The sequence below is a fragment of the Rutidosis leptorrhynchoides genome, chromosome 4, assembly GCF_046630445.1.
Source record: "Rutidosis leptorrhynchoides isolate AG116_Rl617_1_P2 chromosome 4, CSIRO_AGI_Rlap_v1, whole genome shotgun sequence".
NCBI lineage: Eukaryota > Viridiplantae > Streptophyta > Magnoliopsida > Asterales > Asteraceae > Rutidosis > Rutidosis leptorrhynchoides.
Window position 1 is genome coordinate 193,159,756 of NC_092336.1, and position 20,412 is coordinate 193,180,167.

General features: G+C 36.0%; 1 protein-coding gene across 1 annotated transcript; it reads right to left on the bottom strand.

The window, feature by feature from the left end:
• Positions 1-1,288: 1,288 nt before the first annotated feature.
• On the bottom strand, positions 1,289-8,761 carry LOC139841312 (uncharacterized). Its single transcript, XM_071831536.1, has 6 exons — positions 8,575-8,761; positions 6,530-7,749; positions 4,319-6,461; positions 3,731-3,940; positions 1,692-2,077; positions 1,289-1,624 (listed from the first exon to the last, which is right to left on the bottom strand). Exons 1-6 carry the CDS (start codon positions 8,717-8,719, stop codon positions 1,289-1,291), a joined length of 4,440 nt encoding a protein of 1,479 aa, XP_071687637.1. The 5' UTR covers positions 8,720-8,761.
• Positions 8,762-20,412: the final 11,651 nt, after the last annotated feature.

Sequence of the window (20,412 nt, forward strand, 5' to 3'; positions counted from 1 at the left end):
GATAACCCGTGCACATTTGCAAGCACGTTCTTTGCAAGACAAAACGAATCGCACTTGCTGCCCTCAAATCCATATCATCCCATTCTTCTTCATCGAACTTACTGCTAGAATCACTGCCGGAAACAAAGGTGGGTTTACCTTTCAATGCCTTGTGTAACCCGGACTGAATCAACACATCCTTGACTTGAACCTGCCATAAGCCAAAATTGATCCTCCCATCAAATTTCTCAACATCAAACCTCATTGGACTGAACTTCGACATCGTATCCGTATCCTATAAACAACACTTTCTCTGATTTTGCTCACGTTTCGAATAGCCAAAAGATGTAGCAGGTAGCCAGGACCCTTTAAATCGGAAATCCACAACTCGCCACTAACAAATTCAACTATTACTACGAATTAGAAAAAATATTGTCTAACCAGATACCCTATACGATCAATAGAACTCGTTTCTGATGTGGACGATCCACTCCCGTGGCAACCACAGAGCATACTCCGACTCCGACTCCGACTCCTATAACCGAGACCCCCGTCAAACCTGACGCTCTGATACCAGTTGTTGGAAAATTACGGTCTCACTAATTCCCACCACCCAGCCCAACAATAACAGTAAAGAAATAAGAACAATACACAACACAAGATTTAACGTGAAAACTCCAAAACAGGAGAAAAACCACCGGCCCCCAAAGAGAGAAATACACTATATCACAAATTGTTACAATGATATAAACGACTCTCTTAAGCCAACTACACTCTCCAAAATATTTAACTAATACAACTCTCAAACAAGGGTAAGAAAGAAAGAAATAATCGAATACTTAAAGTGTATTGATTGGTGCAAGTTGGAATGGTGCCCATGACCTCCTTTTATAACCAAGTCACCCACCTCCAACTTCTTCCTCCCACCGATGTAGGATAATATCCTTCACAAAGTAACCATATCAATTTTTCTATCAAAAACCAAACCAACAAATATGTATCTAGTTAAGTCCTAATTTTGTTAAATATCAGTAACATTCAGATTTATTTTTTAAAATCAGAATTTCATAATCATATACTACCACTGTTACTAGTTCTCTTCATACATTTGCATTTCTCAAGTGTGAAAACTGAGATTTAATTCTAAGTCATGTAAGTTGCTTAATTTAAGAAGACTATACGTATGTTTTATTATGAAACCTGTCAAACGGTATATTCAAATTACATATGTACTTTGATAAAACTTCAAGAGAATTAATTCATTTTGAATTATACAACTAAATCAATTAGTTGAACATACACTATTTCCTTATATCCTAATGACATTTCTATGCAAAAGATGCCTCAAATTAGCCAGCAAATTATGCTGCAGGACGAAAGAAATGACATTATGAATCTCTAATTTTGCACAAATTGACAAAATCACTGATATCATTAGGGCGAAAGCCGAAGAGATCCCACTAATAAGAAACAAGCCTCGAAACCTTCCAAAATTTAAGGTTTTCGGGTTTGTTGGAAGATCTTGGGACGACGAGGACTCTTTCTCGAACCATTCCTTCTCAATACGTTCGAGAGTTCGATTTTCCCTTATTTTAGCAATTTGCCTTGACACATCCCTTACCAAAGGAGACCCTTTTTGAAAAATCTGGACGAAATAGATATGTTACACACAAGAATATATGAAATCTGAAGGAAAATTAAATGGTACTTACGAAGGCAAAACCAGAAGTGATAGGTTCAGATGACAGCATGGCGTAATCAGACGAATGCCGTCCAAGAAACATCTTAATGTAGGGGACTTCATCGACTATTGCATCAGCACCACCATGTTTTCCACCTTTTGATAAAGCGTCTGCATATGCTTCGTATGAATAGTAAGGTCTATGCCTATAATCCTCAAAGTTATAGTTTTCTACAATCACTCCTGATACAAAAGAGCCTCCATGAAATCCTACAGTTCCGCCCTTTGATGCAAACTCGAACTGTTCAACGGTTAGTAGTGAAGCCAATGTTGCAGTGTAACTCGATATCAGAATAAGTACGACTGATAACCAAACAAACGCCACAAACTTTGCAAGATTACTAGCCAGTTTCTCTCCTACATCACAACTTTGAGTAATCAGTCAATATGTACCTCTAAAACAACAACATTACCCAATCCTCCGAGGACGGGGTAAGAGGGAGGTAGAATGCAGACAATCATACCCTTACTCGAGGGTCAGGAGACTGCTTTCATAAAGACCTTCGGCTAAATGATACGTACGTTTGTAGGTATGATTTATACTTGGTTATTGAGACCCACAACTTGAAAATGGGTACATTGGGTTAGTTATTTAACATAATGGGTTCATAAACAGTTAAAGAATAGGTCCAACTTAGACCCATACGAAGCATGTAATAAACTCCGTATATAAGGTCCAATGGGTTATTACGAGAATTTAAAAATATTATTTTCTAGATGTTACGAGTTTAAGAAATATGAGAAACGGGTCTCACCCAATCCTAACCAACCCAACCCATTTAGACTCGATCCGTTTGACCCATCAAAAAATATGACTCATTTGATTTATGACCCGTGTCGACCCAAAGTCATTCGGATCTCGACTCAACCCGACCGTTTTTTAGGTATTTATGATGTTGTTGGAACATGCCTTTATAATACTCAAATGTAAAATACTCCAGAGTAAACTAGGGATGGCAATGGGCGGGAAAAAATCCGTGACCTGCGGGAATCCGTGCTCGTGACGGGCGGATATTTATGAAAATATGTAACAGCGGGCACGGGTCGGGTAAAATTTTGTACCCGTTGGCGGGGCGGGTATTCCATACCCGTCGCGGATAAAACCCGACCCGTGATGCCAGTTTGAGCGACCCGCGGGTATATCTGTTTACCGGCATACATATACTTAATTATATATTATATGATTTAAAATTTTTAATATATTTTTATGGTTATTCGCGGGTAAACCCCGTGGGTAATGAATATCCGTGAATAAAGATTAGTTAAAGTGCACATTTTGTAAACCCGTGGGTTTACTCGCGGGTCGCGGGTATCCACGGGTCGCGGGTACGAGCAGAAAAATTTACCCGTAAACGGATACATGCGGGTTACAAGTACTAAGGACCCGTGCCCGTCGCCTGTGGGTGCCATCCCTAAAGTAAACCAACACCAAAAGCTACATGGACAACATTTTTACTCACATAAAACAAAGGTTTTATATATAGCCTATATATACATGCACCCACGTTCAATGTAAATAAAACAAACTGCCAACTAAGTACTCCTAAGTATGTGGTACTACCAGACTGCACGTACAATTCCTATGTACTCCACTAATTAATTTGACCAAGTCTGCTCTTCTCAAGTTTGGGTCAGCATACTACCAATTCAAAACACCAACATTATCTAACAATTTATTAGATACTAACACTAAAGATTAATAATAATACTAATAAATTATTATTGATCTAAACCTATAACCAACGACGGAGCTTGAACGTCAAAAATGAGGGGGCCATAATAATTAAAAAAAAAATCGCATACAGTATGCTAGCGAGGTTGGTGGGGCCAATACTTAAATTTACCATGTCTAGTCCCTAAAACTATAGAATTTGCTATTAAGGACATAATGTTTTGGGGGGACCATGGCACCCCCTGCCCTACAGAAGCTCCGTCGCTGCCTATAACCAAACTTATAACTAATCAAAATTACCCAATACATAACATATAAAAGTAAGAAAGAGATATTACTTTGAGTGAAAAATAAGGTCATTAATATGAACCAAAAGGTTGCTCCAATCTGCTGAGTTGGCGATCTTAAGGACCCTTGATGCATCGACTCAATAGCGACAATGGCGATACCGGTAAGCATGGCAAAACAAATGGTGCTTAGCCAAAGATCCACATCAAGTGGCCTCAAGAAGATCCACATGTCATTTTGGTTGATTCTTGCAAGTGTTCCTTTTTTTTTTTGAAAAGCAAGTAAATTATATTAATATAAACCGGATAAGTACAAGTCCCTATAAACTATACAACGAATATTACAACTCGATTACATTTGATGACTATGATCATGCGAGTATGCGAGATTCGAATAGTTTCAGCCGATTCCTGTTCTTTGTGTATCCGAGAAGATGTAGGAGGATGGGTTTATGAGCCATTGGTGCCACTCGATTGGTGATTTTTTTGCTCTTTTTGAGATCCAAGAATAGCTTTGTGTTTGTATTTCGTTGAGTATGATGTCGTGGTTCCAATCTTTCTTGCTAAAGACTTTTAAGTTGCGGTGTTTCCATAGGATGTAGATGGTGGACCATTTGGTGGCTTGCCAAATTGAGGTACCGGTTTGATTGGAGGAGAGGTTTTGGTTGATTGATGTAATGTCGGAGAAGTTAGTTAGTAAGTTGTTGGGGAGCTTCCACCATTGTAGAATGGAACTCCATATTTGAGTGGTTTTTGGACATAGAAAGAGGATATGATCTATGGATTCGATTTGCGCTTCGCAAATTGGGCACAATATTGAGTCAAGGTCGATATTTCTTTTGTCGAGTTCGGATCTAGTTGGTATTCTACCGTTTATGACACGCCATATGAAAATGCAGATTTTTTGTGGTAAGAATTTATTTCTAGGTGTTGGTGTCGAACTGTGTGAAGTTGCGAGTTTTAAGTTATCAAGGATATGAGATAGCATTTTTGTAGAGAAGGAACCGGAAGGGTCGAGGTTCCATTTCCATGAATCCGGCGCCTCGGTAAGGGAGATGGATGATATGAGATTGTTTAGTTCAGTTAGCTCGCGAAGTCCACGTCCGGTAGGTGTACGAGTCCAAGCCCATGAACCGTGTGTGATTGTGTTGGAGAGTGTGAGACGGTCCGCGACTGAAGCGTTTTTGTTTGAGTCGAGCATGTATAGCCTTCGGAACAGGTTGTTGAGTGGTTCCGTACCACACCAAATGTCGGTCCAGAATTTGGTGTTCGAGCCATTTCCAATGCATTTGTTGATCGAGGATGAGAAGCTAATTCCGATGTTGTCCGCGATTTTCCCTGCTTTAATGATCTCGTTCCAAATTGTTCTACCTGAAACTTTTCTAGAAAAATCGTTAGTGCAAATCCCGCCCCCCGCCCCGTAAATACTCGAGATTATTTTTACCCATAAAGCGGTTTTTTCGTTGTGGAACCTCCACCACCATTTACAAAGTAAAGAAATGTTTTTACAAAATAAGGATCCAATGTTAAGCCCTCCTTTGTCATATGGTGATAAGATTAATTCCCACTTTATCCAATTAATTTTGTTGTTTGATTCGGACCCGCCCCAAAAGAATTTTCTTCTAATTGCTTCTAGAGAGTTAATGACTTTGGTAGGTGCGTGAAATAGGGAGAAATAATAGAGTGGTAGGCTTGAAAGTACGGATTTTATTAAAGTGAGCCGACCGCCATAGGATATGGTTTTGGCTTTCCAATCGGAGAGGCGTTTTTCGAATTTTTCAATGATGGGGTGCCATGATGATGCTTTAGTAGATGGGACACCAATAGGTAACCCGAGGTACGTGAATGGGGTAGAGCCCGCCGAACAGTCGATGGCCTTGGCCATATCTTCCACTTCCGGTTTGGGAACCCCGATCCCGTAGAGGCTACTTTTTTTTAGGTTAACTTTTAAGCCAGAGATGTTTTCGAAGCATTTTAACAGTTTAGCGATGTTTTTAGAGTTTCGTTTGCTCCATTCGCCGAAGAAGATTGTGTCATCTGCATATTGAAGATGGGAAATAACAATCTCGTCATGTCCGACGCGGATACCTCGGAATTGGTTTTTTGTGATGGCACGTTTGACGAGGATGTTAAGCCCTTCGGCTGCAATGATGAACAAGAATGGGGAGATTGGATCACCTTGGCGGATGCCCCTACCGGGGGTGAATTCACGTGTGGGGGAACCGTTGATTAGAATAGAGATTGTGGAGGAGGAGAGACATGCTTTAATGAAACTTATCCATTTGATTCCGAAGCCTAAGCTCTTCATAGTGTTGAAGAGGAAGTCCCATTCTATACAATCAAATGCTTTTTCAAAGTCTACTTTAAAAATAAGACCTTTTTGTTTCTTACGTTTTAGTTCGTCTATAATTTCGTTGGCAATGAGTACACTATCTAGGATGTTGCGACCTTTTAGGAATGCCGTTTGTTCGGAACCTATTATTTTATGGATTATTTTTGCGAGACGGTTAGAGAGAAGCTTTGTGAGGATTTTGTAATAGCAACCGATGAGGCATATCGGTCGGTATTCGTTAAATCCTATAGGATTAGATTTTTTAGGAATGAGTGTGAAGAAAGATGCGTTGCAACCCTTGGATATCTCAGAATGCAACCAAAACCAGTCAAGAGCCGCAGTTAGGTCCTCTTTTACTAGCCACCAGTATTTTTTAAGGAATTTCATGTTGAATCCGTCGGGGCCGGGAGCTTTAGAGCTGTCGCATCCTTGTAGGGCATCCCATATTTCCTGTTCTGAAAAGCGGGCCTCGAGTATGAGATTATCCTCGAGTATGAAAAGCATCCCATATTTCCTACTCCTAAATCGGTGTAAGTTGCCGTAAAATCAACATATTGCGATCTGTTCTCAAGAATCGTTGAATCACCCAATATAGCATCAATCTCCTGATCATAAACCTTCTTTATAAGGTCATCATAAGTTCCATCAGCATACGGAATTAACTCGTATGGTACTTCATACGGTAACCCATTAATGCAAGCATTGAACACGTCGACAGAGAAACCAGTGGCCGTTGTTACATTTGTCTGGTTATTAAAATGAGTATCTATGAAGTAATTAAACACTCTTCTTGATAAAACACCAACTTTTAAAGTTTTATTAGTAACAGTTTGCAAAATCCGACGCTTCGGAGTGATTTTAGAGTCTCCTGTCTCTACATTCGCTTTCACGTTTACAATCTTGAATCCATTAGAAGCTAACTTTCCATTAATTAAACGAAACTCGCCACTTAAACCTTTAAACTTTGTTCTTGAAAGCTCATTTAGAATAATCGAATCAATTTGAGTGGTATTAAATGAGAATTTAGTCCCGAGTCTCTCAATAGACTCTGCTAGTGCCCAAATTGTGTCGTATGCCCATACGGAAAGCACATTTACCTCTCTTAATGAAAATTCATTGTGCAATCGTGCCGTTAAGTTTAAAAGCTTGCTCGATGATGGAATGTAAGACCTTAAACCTATTATTCCTTCCATTGACTCTATAATTTCATTATTCTCGGTTTGCAGGATATCAATGGATTTGTACGTTACAATCCAAGCGTTTTTCTCACTCACCATTCCTAAACTTTTCGCAATTAAGAGAACTCTATAAGCTAATGAAGACGACATATGTACTATAACTACACTTGTTTGACTAATCTTTATAATTTGCAACTCTTGAATGATTTGATCATCAGTAGCCGATGCAGGAACTGCGCTTGTGTGACCAACGTGGATGTTTTTGTATTGCAAAGATTCTAAAAGATAGGACAACATTTCCCGCCAATAATGGACATCTTCATATAAGTATATTATATCTTTCCATTTGTATGATACCACAAGAGCGGTAATGGTTTTAGACAAATCTGATTCGTCTTCTTTGATTTGAAACAAGTAAGGATAATCCATGGAGGAAGACCCCGCGAAGGTAAATATAGGAACTTTAGAATTATCTGAAACCGGCGCCAATAAGTTTGCTTCAAGATATGTTTCGGGGCCTATGATTGCTTTTACCTTAATGTTATTCAAAAGATCAAGCACTGTACAAGAATGTATCAATAAACTAAGTTCATTAACTTGAAGACGAAGTCCAAAAACATCGAAGTCCTTAAACATAGACGGCAATTACGACAATATTCGTAATTAGCAATTAAACTATTTTTCTTTCAGAATGGATAAGAATAGTAAGAGGCATCTTCGGCACATGAGCATAGGGTGCAACCAAACAAGGTCCAAAATTTTGAAGGGGCTCAGAATTCTAAAAATAATAAAGCTTTTATTTATATTCAGCAGCATAATATCATTAAACACAAAGATTTGAAGTTGTAATTAGCTAATTTACAGACTTTGAGTTTAAAAGATTATTTAATTATTGTTTGACCCTCAATTACCAGATAACTCAAGCCTAAATCTGCAAGTCTCATTTATCTTTAAACATTAGTTCAAATAATAAGAGCTCATTTTTATATCTCGAACCTTTAATTTAAAGGTAATGATATGGCCGTGAGAATAGTGTGCACTTAACCAGAGTTGATATCTTTTTTTTTTTTTTTTAAAAAAAGAAAAGAAAAGAAAAGAAAAAAAAAAGAGTTGATATGTTTGGAAGTAGTGGCTGTGTTCAAAACTTTATAAATCAAAGACTAATTAATACTCAATTCTAACATATAGAATTCATTTTGCTCTATAATTAGTATGACCAACAAGTAATATTTAAGTTAAATTATCTCTAGTTAATTTCTCTAAATTTTTGAGAAGTAACTATAAGAAGATATTTAGCCAATTCCCACCATACCATTGAGAGAATGATGACATAACGTGTGAAAGAAATATTCAAAAAAGAGACTTAATACTTTAATAGTATGTACCAGCTGATAGAGCTTGTAGCGGTTTACCACCAGAGTCCCTTGTGTGGATAACGATCCTCGTTCTGTAATTGCTATTGAGTTCATAAAAATCAGATATTGCCATTGTTATGAAGCTGTGAATGGACTTTGAGATCCATGACTCCATATCAAGAACGATTCCAACACGAACTAAAACTTGGTCATTCAAGATGTTTTCGGATGAAAACGCGTGTGCGCATATTTCCCGGTTTAAGAAACTAATGAATAGCAGTAACAGAAAGGTGGTTTTGAAATGAGTCTGAAACATCATCTTTGGAAGAAATATCATGCAAAATGCAACCTCTGTTTTTATGGGAGTATTTCAACTTAGAAAATAAAAGTCAACTAGCATGTACACAAAGTCAGAAATGAGGTGATTAGCATAATGATTAGAGATAGGTTGTTTTAGTATTTTTTTTTAATGGGTTGTTTTAATAAAAAATCTCCTTCAGAAACTTTCTACGAAACCCTATTTACTTAAGAATGATGTCAAAACTGTCTCTAGAAGTGAAAATATGTTTATTATAAACATTGTGGCCTATTCCTATTTTCAAGTATGCAAGTCATCTGGACTATCTTAAAACTAAGACCAAGTAGTATAAGATTATTTGTCTTTCTTCATCAACTTGATGTTTTTTATTTAATTATTAATTCACCATTTGATTAATCAAATTGTATTTTCAATTATATTTGTATGTAATCTAATAATATGTTTTATGTACATCTAATTCTATAATCATGGATTCATATTCCAAAGTCAAACCTTTGTTAAATAAGAGGTCCTGTGTGTCTACAAATTCTGAGTAGTTACTTAGAAGTAACATGAATATTTGACTTTAATGTGTTGACTCCAATTAGTTGGAGGTAAGTTTCAGATAGCTATTTAATATACATACTACCAAGTAGGTAATAGCCGAATGGTAGTCCTGATTATTATCAGGGTTAGAATCTGAACGTCAAGGGTTCGATTTCCGTGGAGGGCATTTTATATTCTGCATATGTGCAGTCTCGTTAGGGACTCCTAACATGTTGTTAAAAAAACTTTTCTATATATATACTAATTAAATTTCTTGTTTCAAAAAATAGATAATTATTTTTTGTTATTTAAAACATTTTTTTCTACAAAATTTCTTTAGTATTTCACAAGCAGTAAAATGGAAATAATGATGCGTTCTGTGTAACTCCGAACACTTCAGTTGATTTTTGACGTGCTTGACCTTTTCAACCTGTTTTTGTTCTTCTTTTTATCAACATGTTCTCATTACAGCTGTTTTTGTCAGTTTATCCAAATGAATCTTTAGAGGGGAATTATAACCCATACCGGTAGATCTATCTATAGATGAGTCTAAGTTGCCACCTATCCACCTCTATTTACGAAGTTATGGGTTGTTTGTTTGTGCTTTCTGAAGATGATAATAATGTTAAAATAAGAATGTGATCTTTGTATTGAATTGAACAAGTTTGATACAGATTGTATTGAGTTCTAGATACATTTTTGAGTGTATTTATACACCAAACTTACAACAGCTATATCTATTTTAAGGGATGGCTCCATAATGCTTTTGTAACCCCATTTTTACAAATAAGGAAATGTAGTCTGATTTGCCAGGTTGAATCCGTTGAGTTGTCTGCTTGTTGTGATCATGTGACCCTTGTGGCTAAACGGGAAAGGATGAAAGCACCTTTCTGATCTCAAAGGTCAAATTACCTTAAATGGTAATTTGACTTTGTGCCATTTTGATGTTGCAGTTTATCACTCCCCCTCAAGTTGAACAGTAGGGTCTCCAATGTTCAACTTGTCAAGAACATCACTGAAGATTCTCCCGTTGACAGATTTGGTAAGGATGTCGGCTAGCTGATCTTCTGATCGTATTGAAGGGAGAGAAATAATTTCACCATCTAGCTTTTCCCTGATAAAATGTCGATCAATTTCAACATGTTTAGTTCGGTCATGTTGAACAGGATTTTCTGAAATGGCGATGGCTGCTTCGTTGTCACATAAGATTTGAATAGCTTCATTCGGAGAAAATCCAATTTCGGTCAAGAGTTTCCGAATCCATAATGCTTCGACTACCCCTTTTGCTATCCTTCTAAATTCTGATTCGGCACTCGATAGAGAGACAACTTTTTGTTTGTTGCTTCTCCATGCAACTAAGTTTCCTCCGACGATTGTAAAGAAACCTGATGTAGATCTTCGATCTCCCTTTTCTCCAGCCCAACTAGCATATGTATAAATCTGTGTTTTAAGGTGTCCATTCTTCTTGAATACAACCCCATGACTTGGTGTCCCTTTTAGATATCTGATGATCCTCATTGCGGCTTCCATATGATGAACTTGTGGTTTGTGCATAAATTGACTAACAACTCCTACAACATGTGCTATATCTGGTCGAGTATGCGCAAGATAGATGAGCTTTCCTACTATTTGTTGGTGTTGCTCTTTATTGGTGAAGTCCGCATCCTCTTCCATGTACAACTTTTGGTTTGGAATCATTGGAGTTTCGGCTGGTTTACAGTCAATCATTCCTGTTTCTGCAAGAAGATCAAGAATATATTTCTTTTGATAAATAAATATTCCCTGTTGGGATCTTAGTACTTCAATCCCCAGAAAGTATTTAAGTTTACCTAAGTCTTTAATTTCGAATTCTTTAAACATGTTTGTTTTAAGGTTTGAGATTTCTTCTTTATCATTTTCCGTTATTATCATATCATCAACATAAATGATTAAACATGTGATTAAGTAGTTTTTCTGTTTCAAAAAAAGAGTGTGATCCGAATTGCTTTGTTTAAAGTTATGTTTTTTCATAAAAAGTGTGAATTTCCCAAATCAAGCCCGTGAAGATTGTTTTAACCCATATAAAGATTTCTTAAGTCGACAAACTTCCCTATCATTGAAGTTTCCCGCAAACCCTGGTGGCACGTCCATATAAACTTCTTCTTTCAGATCACCATGGAGGAAGGCATTCTTCACATCAAATTGATGAAGTGGCCATTCTTCATTTGCAGCGATGGAGAAAAGAACTTTAATAGTATCAATCTTTGCGACCGGTGAGAATGTCTCGAAATAATCAATTCCATAAGTTTGGGTGTATCCCTTTGCAAAAAGACGGGCTTTGTACCTTTCAGTAGTGCCATCCGGTTTGCGTTTTATTGTAAACACCCATCGACATCTCACGAGTCTTTTTCCCGGAGGAATAACACATTTTTTCCATGTGTCATTCTTCATGAGAGCTCCTATTTCTTCATCCGTAGCCTTTTTCCAAATCTCAGATTTTATTGCTTGGTCAATAGTAGTAGGAACTTTTTCAGAGTACAATGTGGCATTGAATTTTTGTGCTTCAATTGACAGATTTCCTTGTGCAATATTGACAATGGGGTATTTTGATCTTTGGGCTTCTTTCTCTGAGAAGTACCTTTTTGGTGGTACACATCTGTTGGTTCGTTGCAGAAGAACATATTTTTCTCTGGTTTCAATAGAGTTAGAATTGTTATCATTTGAGGAATTGGTAGTGTTTTGGGGTGTAGAGTCATTATTTGAGGGAGTTTAGATGGGTTCAGAATCTTGAGTAGGTTCAGGTTCAGAATCTTGAGTGGGTTCAGGATCTTGTGTTGTTTCGGGATTAGGTGGTGATGTAAGTGGTGATGTTTAGATATTGTCGGGGTTTGTCATTTGAGTTTGGGTATTATCGGTATTAGGAGCCCATTGTATCCAACTAAGAGTGTCACTATCCTCTTTCTCCCCCTCACTCGTGAGTTGGGTATTGTAAAAATATTCAGTTTCAATAAAATCACAATTCATTGTAGTAAAAACGTGATGCCTTTTAGGACTATAACACCGGTATCCCTTTTGGTTTATCCCATAACCAACCATAAAACATTTTTTTGCACATGGGTCAAGTTTATTATGTTCATTTTTTGGGATGTGGACAAAGACCGAGCATCCAAATATTCGGGGTTCGATGCTAAGTGTATTAGGAAGGGTATAAAAGTTGGAAAGAGTGTCCTTAGGAGTTTTTGTAACCAAAACTTTAGTAGTTAGACGATTAATAAGATAGGTTGCGGAAGCAAGAGCTTCGGGCCAAAAACTCTTTGGAACTTTAGATTCAATTAATAAGGCTCTTGTCATTTCTAAGAGTAGCCAATTTTTTCGTTCGGCAACTCCGTTTTGTTCGGGTGTATGAGCACAAGAGGATTGATGAATAATCCCATTGTTTTTGCAAAAAGTTTCATTGAAGCATTAACAAATTCCCCCCATTATCGGATCTTAGGATGTGTATGTTTTTATTAAATTGAGTTTTTATCATTTTATGAAATTGGGAGAATTTATCAAAAACTTCGGATTTGTGGGTTAAAAAGTAAATCCATGTCATTCGGGTATGATCATCAATAAATAAGACAAAATATCGATAATTTTTTCCCCCAACCACCGGAGCTGGACCCCAAACATCAGAATGAATCAAGGAAAACGGTAGATCTTTTCTGGAGTTACTAGGTTTAAAAGTACTACGATGGCTCTTGGCCAAAATACATGTCTCACAATTTAAATTAACATTAAACGGAAATAAACTAGGAAATAAAGCACGTAGGTATCCGGCTGATGGGTGACCCAACCTCCTATGCCATAACCAGGCTTTCCTCGTAGGTGTTCTGTGAGCTAATGACACGGTACCTTGTTGAGAAACCTCGTCAATATAATACAACCCCCCTTTTTCAGTGCCACGCCCAATTAACAGTCCTGTCTGAATGTCCTGCAAGATGCAGAAAGTTGGATAAATCAGGACTTTACAGTTTAATTCTTTTGTAACATGGCTTACCGATAACAGCTTATGAGATAAAGATGGAATATATAGACAATTAGGTAGTTTAATTGTGGGAGAAATTTCAATAGTTCTCTCACTTTTGACTTGGACAATCCCACCATTAGCCGTTTGTACTTTATCCTTCCTATGTTTAGTTTTAAAAAGAATGTCATTTTTATCAAAAGTCATCGTGTCCGTTGCTCCACAATCAAGAATCCAAGACTTAGATTTTGAATCATTTGAAACAACGCTTACTTTTGGAGTATTTTGGATTTCGGATAAGACGGAGTACGTGTTGTGACATGGAATAGTGGAGACGGGTTTCATAACCGTTTTAATTTTTGGTCCAACACTTTCAGTCCAACCAGATTTACTAAACCCAACAGGTTTAGTGGGCTTACTAGGTCCAGTTTTCCTTTTGAATATGCACATCCCATATTTAAACACATCAAACTTGCTATAACAGGCCATGTTCTTATCTTTAGAGCCCTCCATCCTTAAATTCGGCCTAATATTGGCCCAATTCCTTTTAGTGGGTATTTTATTAATAATAGGTACCCTATCTGTATTGGGTATAATGGGTATCCCACGTGTATTGGTAACCCTACCCGTATTTGATACCCCATGCGTATCGGTTATCCCATCTGTACACCTACCTTTATTGATTTTTTCATTACTTATCTTGTGTACAGATATGTTATCTTCCCCAAATTTCTTATCCCCAAATTTCTTATCCCTAAAATTACAGATCTCTTTATTATCTGGGTTTTTATTCGTATGAACCCTAGATCTATTTTTTTCAATTTCTGTAAAGAGAGAAATAAAGGGTTTGAGTTTTGTACCATCAGTTTCTGGTGTGGTGACAACTCCGGCGAAGCTACGATCATTGATGGTGGTGGTTGGCTCGTTTGCCGCCGCTACCATTGCTGCTTTGCCAGGTTTTGTCTACCAATCTGGATATCCTTTTAATCTGAAGCGTTGCTCCTTTGTATACCTGGATTTACCACATTCCAAGCATTTGAGCTTTGATTTATCAACTTTTAGGAATGATGATTTATTCGGTTGTGATCCATGGCGACTGTAATTGCTTACCCTAACACTTTTAGTGGTAACTAACCCTGCTCCGATGTCTTGTTGATTCGGTGCCGGAGTTCCACCATGAAGGATTTGTTGGTGAGCTCTTTCTTTTCGTATGGCAGCGTATGCCTCTTCAACTGTCGGTAATAGATCACACCGTAGGAGTTCCCTTTTAACTTGATCATGTTGCTTATCAATTGCATTTAAAAACTGGAAAAGTTTTTGTTCAGCACGAATCATGTTGTAGGCTTGAATGTGAGAAAGGCATTTCATGGGGTCTGGATCCCTTCTTTAAATTTCACCCCAAACACCTTGCATTATTATCCAGAGATCTTCAAGTGATAGATTGGCCTGTTTTAGCTCATTAGCTTTAACGTGCAAATCAAACACTCGAAGTTTGTCTTTGCCACCACTGTAGGTGACCACCAAAGCCTCCCAAAGTGATTTTGCTGTGGGAAACTCGGTCAGGTTACTTGCCAGGTTGGTTTCAATGTTTTGTATCAATCATGAGAATACGAATAGGTCATTTTGTTCCCATTGGTCATACAATTCATCTCCTATTTCTGGTGGCTCTTGATTTAAATGTTTCAGGAGAGATTTCGACTTTCCTCCAATGGCAACTATGATCATCCTTGCCCATAGTGCATAATTGTGACTATTGAGAGCAAGGTTGATCTTTAAGCTATCAGAAAGTTTGGAATGGTTGGTTTGCAAGTTGTTTTTCAACAAGTTGCTTAATTGAGTGGCTAAATCTTGGTTATTGGTTTCTGAGTTAATGGTATGAGTATAGATGATGTCTTCAGACATTGTAACTGATATCGGCTAAAAAGTCACGTTTTCACCCCGGTATTAAGGCCCAAAAACAAGAAAGATTCGAACTTTGTCGGTAAAATACCCACTTCGTCAGTTAGAATTGAAGAACAAGTAATTACGAAGACGGTGTAAAAAGAATCAAGAGAATTGGAGCTAAAACGAAGATTCTAGGGCGAAAACGGTGAAAGACAAGAAATCAAGTTACGATCCAGGGAATCAGCAAGCCTAACGGGCTGCCAAACGGCCTGCCAGTATGGCAAACGGCCTGCCAAATGCCCAGATCAAACGGCCTCGTTAAACGGCTTGCCTTAGCAAATGGGCCCTGCAAACGGCTTTCCAAACGGCTTGCCAAATGGCCTGCCAGCCGTTTGCAGGCAAATTTTGTGCTTATTTAAAGGGTCTTTGTCATTCATTCCAACACACACTTCAATTCACTTCTCTCTCTCTTGTACAATATTAGTCATACTCTCAAGGCCTTCGACTCCGTGCGGGAAACCTAGTACCCGGAGAAGAACGCCGAAGATTGTATTAGGAGCGGTCTGGAGTCTTGAAGTTGTCACTTTTGTATTCGGAACTCGTTTAATCTACTGGTACTTCTATCCCTCATCTCTATATAATGTCTTCTATCATTATGTTCTGTGATATTGTTGCCATAATTAGCGAGTAGTTATCTTTAGTGTATGCTATGATGTAAGCAGTTATAATGCCGAAATAATTGATGTGCGCAGAGGTGTATACGAAATAGTTATATTTTTATATGAAATACTATTAAATACGATACAATTTTACACAAGTTATTTATTTATTTATAGAGTGGATATACCTAAACCTTGCTACAACACTTATAGGCAGTGTACCTAATCGTACAGTAGTGTAGTTTTTAGTAAGTCCGGTTCGTTCCACAGGGAGCTAGCCAAGTTTAACGCTATATTTTTAAAACTATATTTGTATATATATGTGTATATATATATATATATATATATATATATATATATATATATATATATATATATATATATATATATATAAGTAGTATTATTATTATAAAAGGGGGTTTTTACCGTTTAATGACCGGTTTGTCGATTTTATGTCTTAAGTCGTAGTTAAAACCTAATGTAAAATATTAAAAATAAATATAACTTAATTTAAAGCGTAAAGTAAATTACGATAATTAAAATGCAATAATTTAAAGTGCGATAAATAAAATGACGATAAATAAAATGACGATAAATAAAATTGCGATAATTAAAAAGTACGATAATTAAAAAGTGCGATAAATAAAAATGCAATGAATAAAATGACAGTAAATAAAAGTGCGATGAAATATGAATTAAAGGAATTATGCTTATTTAAACTTCCGTAATCATGATGTTTGACGTGTTGATTTTAGTTTATTACCATGGGTTAATTGTCCTTTGTCCTGGATTATTCGATATGTCCATCTGGTTTTTGTCCATAACAGTCCATCAGTCATAAATATAAAGTGCGAGTGTCCTCGTCAAATTATCCTTATATCCGAAGTCAAATATTCCAACTAATTGGGGACTTAAACTGTAACAAGGTCTTAATACTTTGTTTAATAATTACACCAGGATATCGACTGCATGTAATCCAAGGTTTTAATACTTTGTTAACAATTACACCAAGTGTCCTTGTACATAATTCACCCCTGTTTTAATGAGTCCATTGACTATTAATCCATTCCCGTGTCCGGTCAAATGAACGATTATTAGTACTTATAAATATCCCGCCCATCGTGTCCGATCGAGTGTATATGGTTATTTATAGGTACGTCCAATTGTAAATCTTTATATTAAATTAATGAACTATCATTCAATTAAACAAATATAAAGCCCATTAATAGCCCATAGTCTAATTTCCACAAGTGTCGGTCTTTTGTCCAAACCCCAATTATGGTACAAAGCCCAATAACCCCGTCTTTAATATTTTAGCCCAACATCACGATTACTTCAATTTAAATAAGCATAATAATAACTTAGCTACGAGACATTAATTTAAAAAGGTTGAACATAACTTACAATGATTAATAATAGCGTAGCCTTACACGGACAGAATTTCGACTTACACACTTACAACATTCGCTAACATACCCTTATTATTATTAATCTTAAATTAAAATTAAAATTATAAATTATATATGTATATATATATATATATATATATATATATATATATATATATATATATATATATATATATATCGTGAGAGAGTGTGGATAGAAAAAGATGTGTTTTTGTTCGCTGAATTCGTCGCCTTTTATAGATATGGCCAGCATTTCAGGGCCATGCGATCGCATGAGCTTCCTTTGCATATGCCATGCGATCGCATGGAGTCTAGGGACAGCTCACATAACTTTGTTTTTGAAATGTCCCGTTCTTATTGATTAAAAACGTTCCATATTAATTGATTTCGTTGCGAGGTTTTGACCTCTATATGAGACGTTTTTCAAAGACTGCATTCATTTTAAAACAAACCATAACCTTTATTTCATCAATAAAGGTTTAAAAAGCTTTACGTAGATTATCAAATAATGATAATCTAAAATATCCTGTTTACACACGACCATTACATAATAATTTACAATACAAATATGTTGCAACAAAATAAGTTTCTTGAATGCAGTTTTTACACAATATCATACAAGCATGGACTCCAAATCTCGTCCTTATTTAAGTATGCGACAGCGGAAGCTCTTAATAATCACCTGAGAATAAACATGCTTAAAACGTCAACAAAAATGTTGGTGAGTTATAGGTTTAACCTATATATATCAAATCATAATAATAGACCACAAGATTTCATATTTCAATACACATCCCATACATAGAGATAAAAATCATTCATATGGTGAACACCTGGTAACCGACATTAACAAGATGCATATATAAGAATATCCCCATCATTCCGGGACACCCTTCGGATATGATATTAATTTCGAAGTACTAAAGCATCCGGTACTTTAGATGGGGTTTGTTAGGCCCAATAGATCTATCTTTAGGATTCACGTCAATTAGGGTGTCTGTTCCCTAATTCTTAGATTACCAGACTTAATAAAAAGGGGCATATTCGATTTCGATAATTCAACCATAGAATGTAGTTTCACGTACTTGTGTCTATTTTGTAAATCATTTATAAAACCTGCATGTATTCTCATCCCAAAAATATTAGATTTTAAAAGTGGGACTATAACTCACTTTCACAGATTTTTACTTCATCGGGAAGTAAGACTTGGCCACTGGTTGATTCACGAACCTATAACAATATATACATATATATCAAAGTATGTTCAAAATATATTTACAACACTTTTAATATATTTTGATGTTTTAAGTTTATTAAGTCAGCTGTCCTCGTTAGTAACCTACAACTAGTTGTCCACAGTTAGATGTACAGAAATAAATCGATAAATATTATCTTGAATCAATCCACGACCCAGTGTATACGTATCTCAGTATTGATCACAACTCAAACTATATATATTTTGGAATCAACCTCAACCCTGTATAACTAACTCCAACATTCACATATAGAGTGTCTATGGTTGTTTCGAAATATATATAGATGTGTCGACATGATAGGTCGAAACATTGTATACGTGTCTATGGTATCTCAAGATTACATAATATACACAATACAAGTTGATTAAGTTATGGTTGGAATAGATTTGTTACCAATTTTCACGTAGCTAAAATGAGAAAAATTATCCAATCTTGTTTTACCCATAACTTCTTCATTTTAAATCCGTTTTGAGTGAATCAAATTGCTATGGTTTCATATTAAACTCTATTTTATGAATCTAAACAGAAAAAGTATAGGTTTATAGTCGGAAAAATAAGTTACAAGTCGTTTTTTTAAAGGGAGTCATTTCAGTCGAAAGAACGACGTCTAGATGACTATTTTAGAAAACATACTTCCACTTTGAGTTTAACCATAATTTTTGGATATAGTTTCATGTTCATAATAAAAATCATTTTCTCAGAATAACAACTTTTAAATCAAAGTTTATCATAGTTTTTAATTAACTAACCCAAAACAGCCCGCGGTGTTACTACGACGGCGTAAATCCGGTTTTACAGTGTTTTTCGTGTTTTCAGGTTTTAAATCATTAAGTTAGCATATCATATAGATATAGAACATGTATTTAGTTGATTTTAAAAGTCAAGTTAGAAGGATTAACTTTCGTTTGCGAACAAGTTTAGAATTAACTAAACTATGTTCTAGTGATTACAAGTTTAAACCTTCGAATAAGATAGCTTTATATGTATGAATCGAATGATGTTATGAATATAATTACTACCTTAAGTTCCTTGGATAAACCTACTGGAAAAGAGAAAAATGGATCTAGCTTCAACGGATCCTTGGATGGCTCGAAGTTCTTGAAGCAGAATCATGACACGAAAACAAGTTCAAGTAAGATCATCACTTGAAATAAGATTGTTATAGTTATAGAAATTGAACCAAAGTTTGAATATAATTATTACCTTGTATTAGAATGATAACCTACTGTAAGAAACAAATATTTCTTGAGGTTGGATGATCACCTTACAAGATTGGAAGTGAGCTAGCAAACTTGAAAGTATTCTTGATTTTATGTAACTAGAACTTGTAGAATTTATGAAGAACACTTAGAACTTGAAGATAGAACTTGAGAGAGATCAATTAGATGAAGAAAATTGAAGAATGAAAGTGTTTGTAGGTGTTTTTGGTCGTTGGTGTATGGATTAGATATAAAGGATATGTAATTTTGTTTTCATGTAAATAAGTCATGAATGATTACTCATATTTTTGTAATTTTATGAGATATTTCATGCTAGTTGCCAAATGATGGTTCCCACATATGTTAGGTGACTCACATGGGCTGCTAAGAGCTGATCATTGGAGTGTATATACCAATAGTACATACATCTAAAAGCTGTGTATTGTACAAGTACGAATACGGGTGCATACGAGTTGAATTGTTGATGAAACTGAACGAGGATGTAATTGTAAGCATTTTCGTTAAGTAGAAGTATTTTGATAAGTGTATTGAAGTCTTTCAAAAGTGTATAAATACATATTAAAACACTACATGTATATACATTTTAACTGAGTCGTTAAGTCATCGTTAGT